At 42.9% G+C, this 7,034-nt stretch overlaps 1 protein-coding gene across 1 annotated transcript in view; it reads left to right on the top strand.

Moving 5' to 3' along the window:
- The window catches only part of LOC139407511 (BLOC-2 complex member HPS3-like), a 28,542-nt gene extending 23,199 nt beyond the window's left edge, over positions 1-5,343 (top strand). Inside the window, exon 19 of the mRNA XM_071151301.1 lies at positions 5,262-5,343. Within this exon, the coding sequence (XP_071007402.1) occupies positions 5,262-5,283 (22 nt within the window). The 3' untranslated portion in view covers positions 5,284-5,343. The remainder of the gene's footprint in view (positions 1-5,261) is intronic.
- The last annotated feature ends 1,691 nt before the right edge of the window (positions 5,344-7,034 follow it).

The raw sequence follows: 7,034 nt of genomic DNA on the forward strand, positions 1-7,034 counted from the left end.
GACAATTGATCGATCCCAGTAGGCGACCCAAAACAACGGCGCCGCAGAAGGGGCAGATGGAGCGGTCTTCTGGTCAGGCTCCGTAGACGGGCACATTGCTCACCGCTCCTGAGTATACTACTCGCCAATGTCCAGTCTCTTGACAACAAGGTAGACAAAATTTGAGCAAGGGTTGCCTTCCTGAGAGACATCAGAGATTGTAACATCCTCTGTTTCACGGAGAAATGGCTCACTCGGGATAAATTATCAGAGTCGGTATAGCCACCGGGTTTCTTCACGCATCGCGCCAACAGAAACAAACATCTCTCTGGTAAGAAGAAGGGGGGGGGTGTATGCCTTATGATTAACTAATTGGGGTGTGATCATAACAACATACAGGACCTCAAGTCCTTTTGTTCACCTGACCTAGAATTCCTTACAATCAAATGCCGACCACATTATCTACCAAGAGTATTCTCTTCGATTATAATCACAGCCGTGCATATCCCCCCCAAGCAGACACCTCGACGGCCCTGAAATAACTTATTTGGACTCTACGGAAACTGGAAACCACATATCCTGAGGCTGCATTTATTGTAGCTGGGGATTTTAACAAGGCTAATCTGAAAACAAGGCTCCCTAAATTTTATCAGCAAATCGAATGTGTGACCCGGGCAGGCAAAATTCTGGATCATTGCTACTCTAACTTCCGCGACGCATACAAAAGCCCTCCCTCGCCCTCCTTTCGGCAAATCTGACCACGACTCCATTTTGTTGCTCCCAGCCTATAGACAGAAACTAAAACAGAAACGCCCGTGCTCATGTCTGTTCAACGCTGGTCCGACCAATCTGATTCCACGCTTCAAGATTGCTTCGATCACGTGGACTGGGAAATGTTCCGTAAAGCCTCAGACGACAACATTGATGTATATGCTGATTCGGTGGGCGAGTTTATTAGCAAGTGCATCAGTGATGTTGGACTTTTAAAACCCTCTCCAACCAGAAACCGTGGATCGATGGTAGCATTCGCGCACACCACTGCTTTTAATCATAGCAAGGCGACCGGAAATATGACCGAATACAAACAGTGTAGCTATTCCATCTTCAAGGCAATCAAACAAGCTAAGCGTCAGTATAGAGACAAAGTAGCGTCACAATTCAACGGCTCAGAAACGAGACGTATGTGGCAGGGTCTACAGTCAATCATGGACTACAAAAAGAAAACCAGCCTCGTCGCTGACACTGATGTCTTGCTCCAAGACAAACTAAACAACTTCTCTGCTCACTTTGAGGACAATACAGTGCCACTGACACGGCCCTCTACCAAAACCTGTGGGCTCTCCTTCACCGCAGCCAACGTGAGTAAAACATTTAAACATGTTAACCCTCGCAAGGCTGCCGGCCCAGACAGCATCCCTAGCCGCATGTTTACAGACATATTCAATCAATCCCTATCCCAGTCTGCTGTTCCCACATGCTTCAAGAGGGCCACCATTGTTCCTGTTCCCAAGAAAGCTAAGGTAACTGAGCTAAATGACTAGCCCCGTAGCACTCACTTCCGTCATCATGAAGTGCTTTAAGAGACTAGTCAAGGATCATATCACCTCCACCCTACCTGACACCCTAGACCCACTCCAATTTGCTTACCGCCCCAATAGGTCCACAGACGATGCAATCTCAACCACACTGCACACTGCACACTGCCCTAACCCATCTGGACAAGAGGAATACCTATGTAAGAATGCTGTTCATCAATTACAGCTCAGCATTTAACACCATAGTACCCTCCAAACTCAGGGTCTCGACCCCACCCTGTGCAACTGGGTCCTGGACTTTCTGATGGGCTGCCCCCTGTTGGTGAGGGTAGGAAACAACCTCTCCACCCCGCTGATCCTCAACACTGGGACCCCACAAGGGTGCGTTCTCAGCCCTTTCCTGTACTCCATGTTCACCCATGACTGCGTGGCCATGCATTTCTCCAACTCAATCATCAAGTTTGCAGACGACACTACAGTGGTAGGCTTGATTACCAACAACGACGAGACAGCCTACAGGGAGGAGGTGAGGGCCCTCGGGAGTGTGGTGTCAGGAAAATAACCTCACACTCAACGTCAACAAAACAAAGGAGATTATCGTGGACTTCAGGAAACAGCAGAGGGAGCATTCCCCTATCCACATCAATGGGACAGTAGTGGAGAAGGTGGAAAGTCCTAATTTTCTCGGTGTACACATCACGGACAAACTGAAATGGTCCACCCACACAGACAGCGTGGTGAAGATGGCGCAATAGCACCTCAGGAGGCTGAAGAAATTTGGCTTGTCACCAACGACATTCACAAACTTTTACAGGTGCACAATTGAGAGCATCCTGTCGGGCTGTACAGAAACTGTACGGAAACTGCTCCGTCCACAACCGTAAGGCTCTCCAGAGGGTTGTGAGGTCTGCACAATGCACCACCGGGGGCAAACTACCAGGACACCTACACCACCCGATGTCACAGGAAGGCCAAAAAGATAATCAAAGACAACAACCACCCTAGCCACTGCCTGTTCACCCCGCTATCATCCAGAAGGCGAGGTGCATCAAAGCTGGCCATCAGACTGTTAAACAGCCATCACTGATATTGAGTGGCTGCTGCGAACATACTGACTCAAATCTCTAGCCACTTTAATAATTAAAAATTGGATGTAATCAATGTATCACTAGTCACTTTAAACTATGCCACTTTATATAATGTTTACATACCCTACATTACTCATCTAATATGTATATACTGTACTCTATACCATCTACTGCATCTTGCCATCGTTTGCTCATCCATATACAGTGCCTTGCGAAAGTATTCGTCCCCCTTGAACTTTGCGACCTTTTGCCACATTTCAGGCTTCAAACATAAAGATATAAAACTGTATTTTTTTGTGAATAATCAACAACAAGTGGGACACAATCATGAAGTGGAACGACATTTATTGGATATTTCAAACTTTTTTAACAAATCAAAAACTGAAAAATTGGGCGTGCAAAATTATTCAGCCCCTTAAGTTAATACTTTGTAGCGCCACCTTTTGCTGCGATTACAGCTGTAAGTCGCTTGGGGTATGTCTCTATCAGTTTTGCACATCGAGAGACTGAAATTTTTTCCCATTCCTCCTTGCAAAACAGCTCGAGCTCAGTGAGGTTGGATGGAGAGCATTTGTGAACAGCAGTTTTCAGTTCTTTCCACAGATTCTCGATTGGATTCAGGTCTGGACTTTGACTTGGCCATTCTAACACCTGGATATGTTTATTTTTGAACCATTCCATTGTAGATTTTGCTTTATGTTTTGGATCATTGTCTTGTTGGAAGACAAATCTCCGTCCCAGTCTCAGGTCTTTTGCAGACTCCATCAGGTTTTCTTCCAGAATGGTCCTGTATTTGGCTCCATCCATCTTCCCATCAATTTTAACCATCTTCCCTGTCCCTGCTGAAGAAAAGCAGGCCCAAACCATGATGCTGCCACCACCATGTTTGACAGTGGGGATGGTGTGTTCAGCTGTGTTGCTTTTACGCCAAACATAACGTTTTGCATTGTTGCCAAAAAGTTACATTTTGGTTTCATCTGACCAGAGCACCTTCTTCCACATGTTTGGTGTGTCTCCCAGGTGGCTTGTGGCAAACTTTAAACAACACTTTTTATGGATATCTTTAAGAAATGGCTTTCTTCTTGCCACTCTTCCATAAAGGCCAGATTTGTGAAATATACGACTGATTGTTGTCCTATGGACAGAGTCTCCCACCTCAGTTGTAGATCTCTGCAGTTCATCCAGAGTGATCATGGGCCTCTTGGCTGCATCTCTGATCAGTCTTCTCCTTGTATGAGCTGAAAGTTTAGAGGGACGGCCAGGTCTTGGTAGATTTGCAGTGGTCTGATACTCCTTCCATTTCAATATTATCGCTTGCACAGTGCTCCTTGGGATGTTTAAATCTTGGGAAATCTTTTTGTATCCAAATCCGGCTTTAAACTTCTTCACAACAGTATCTCGGACCTGCCTGGTGTGTTCCTTGTTCTTCATGATGCTCTCTGCGCTTTTAACGGACCTCTGAGACTATCACAGTGCAGGTGCATTTATACGGAGACTTGATTACACACAGGTGGATTGTATTTATCATCATTAGTCATTTAGGTCAACATTGGATCATTCAGAGATCCTCACTGAACTTCTGGAGAGAGTTTGCTGCACTGAAAGTAAAGGGGCTGAATAATTTTGCACGCCCAATTTTTCAGTTTTTGATTTGTTAAAAAAGTTTGAAATATCCAATAAATGTCGTTCCACTTCATGATTGTCTCCCACTTGTTGTTGATTCTTCACAAAAAAATACAGTTTTATATCTTTATGTTTGAAGCCTGAAATGTGGCAAAAGGTCGCAAAGTTCAAGGGGGCCGAATACTTTCGCAAGGCACTGTATTTCTATGTACATATTCTTATACATTCCTTTACACTTGTGTGTATAAGTTAGTTGTTTAATTGTTAGATTACTTGTTAGATATTACAGCACGGACGGAACTAGAAGCACAAGCATCTCGCTACACTCGCATTAACATCTGCTAACCATGTGTATGTGACCAATAAAATTTGATTTGAATTTGAGGTTGCAGTGTTGTGATATAAATTGATATGATATAAAGCCGACCACCAGAGGGAGGCAAATATAAGCTTATTCTACATGAGATTCTTTACATGGTGCTAAAACAGTTTGGATGGCTGTCTTCTTATAAAATGGTGTGAAATAAATAAAATAAGTAAAGTAAACATACACTTAAAACAAAAAAAGTTATTCTACTGCTTGATTTATCGGGGACTTTCAGCTTAAGAGGTTTAAAGTAGATGGCCCTAGCTATTAAAAAGACTACTAGACAACAGATAATGACGAAAAATTATACTTATCACTCCTGTATTAAATCCGTTTAGTGCATTGATGTGTTCAGTTTGTGGTCAGTAGTCACTGTGCTCCTTGTGTGGAATACGAGGTCATTATGTAATTACTGAAGAGATGTAAATAGCTTTATTAGCTGTTTCTGTGTTTTTAATGAAGTTTTGCGCCGCGTTCATCCAAAAAATAAACTTTATACTGAAGACACAAAAACACACAGAGAGGTTAGTTGTATGAGCATTCACAAGTAGGAGTAACAGCAAAATGATTAAATAAACAGACACACACACACACGTGCACGCTAAGGTAACACCGCTCTTCACATAGTGAACTCACACACACTCCTCACCTTTCTCAATGGTGGTGTAGATGGTCTCCATACCAGCCATGATGTGGTCTGTGACGTGGCAGTGCAGCAACCAGGAGCCGGGGTACTGAGGCTTCATCTTCACCGTCTGGAAGGTGGCTGAGGATAGGTGAAACATGACTGTCCGGTAGGACCTTCCACTAAGCTGGGGAACACCGGACGAGAGAAAGTCAGATTCAGATGTGTTATTCCTGGGCTAGAATAAAAGTCTGCACACCCTGTGGGTCCCAATAACTAAAAGGTCTCAATGAATGAAAGGTAAGGTCCTATATGTGACCCTAAGTTTTTTTTTTATATATATTTTTTTTAAAACAGGTAAGTAACCAGCTTGAAGAAAACATATATAAGGCATATCATGCATATTTCAGGAAAGGTTTACCTCACCTAATTATTTTTTTAAAACTTGTCACATATAGGACCTTACCTTTTATTCATTGAGACCGTATAGAAATCCGAAGAGGATACATGCAGGTGGGAGAAACTGTGACTGCAGAGATTGAACCCTGGTCTCCAGTGGGGAGGTTTGTATGCGACAAGTGCCGGGAGTGTTACCACTTAATTACTGCTCTTCACAGGACTTTACCTTATGGTCAATGCGTCCATGGAAGTAGGCAGTGTGGATGTCCACCTCATTGCCCATCCCCTTCAGGTACCAGTACACCCTGTCCCCCAGCACCATGTTCAGAACCTGCAGGTTCCCAAACAGCTGTCCGCTGATTCCTGCAGCAGAGACAGAGACTTTATCTGATCCCACAGCTCCCGAGATCAGGATCGTCATACAAGGCTATAATGAAGCCTTCATAAACACTTTATAAGGCCTCAGTGGTGTAAAGTTCTTAAGAAGTACTTTAAAGTATTTTTACTTAAGTCGTTTTTTTTGGATATCTGTACATTACTTTTATATTTTTGACAACTTACTTTTGCTATACTACATTCCTAAAGAAAATAATGTACTTTTTACTCCATGAATTTTTCCCAACACCAAAAAGTACTCGTTTAAATGCTTAGCAGGACAGGAAAATGGTTGAATTTGCGCACTTATCAAGAGAACATTCCTGGTCATCCCTACTGCCTCTGATCTGGTGGGCTCGCTAGTGTCCCTCACTACCCGTAAATAAAATAAAACCAAGAAAATGGCCCAATATAAGGAATTTTAAATGTATACTTTTAATTTTGATACTTAAGTATATTTGAGCAATTACATTAACTTTTAATACTTAAGTAAATTTAAAAGCAATCACTTTTAGACTTTTACTCAATTACTATTTTACTGGGTGACTCACTTTTACTTGAATAATTTCCTATTGAGGTATCTTTACTTATACGCAAGTATGACAATTGGATACTTTTTCAACCACTTTAAGGCCTATATAAACTCAGCAAAAAAAGAAATGTCCCTTTTTCAGGACCCTGTCTTTCAAAGATAATTTGCAGATCTTCATGCTAAAGGGTTTAAACACTGTTTCCCATGCTTGTTCAATGAACCATAAACAATTAATGAACATGCACCTGTGGAACGGTCGTTAAGATACTAACAGCTCTCAGACGGTAGGCAATTAAGGTCACAGTTATGGAAACTTAGGACACTAAAGAGGCCTTTCTACTGACTCTGAAAAACACAAGAAAAGATGCCCAATGTCCCTGCTCATCTTCGTGAACGTGCCTTAGGCATACTGCAAGGAGGCATGAGGACTGCAGATGTGGCCAGGGCAATGAATTGCAATGTCCGTTACTGTGAGACGCCTAAGACAGCGCTACAGGGAGACAGGCCAGAC

This window comes from Oncorhynchus clarkii, chromosome 4 (genome assembly GCF_045791955.1).
Source record: "Oncorhynchus clarkii lewisi isolate Uvic-CL-2024 chromosome 4, UVic_Ocla_1.0, whole genome shotgun sequence".
NCBI classification, from domain to species: Eukaryota; Metazoa; Chordata; class Actinopteri; order Salmoniformes; family Salmonidae; genus Oncorhynchus; species Oncorhynchus clarkii.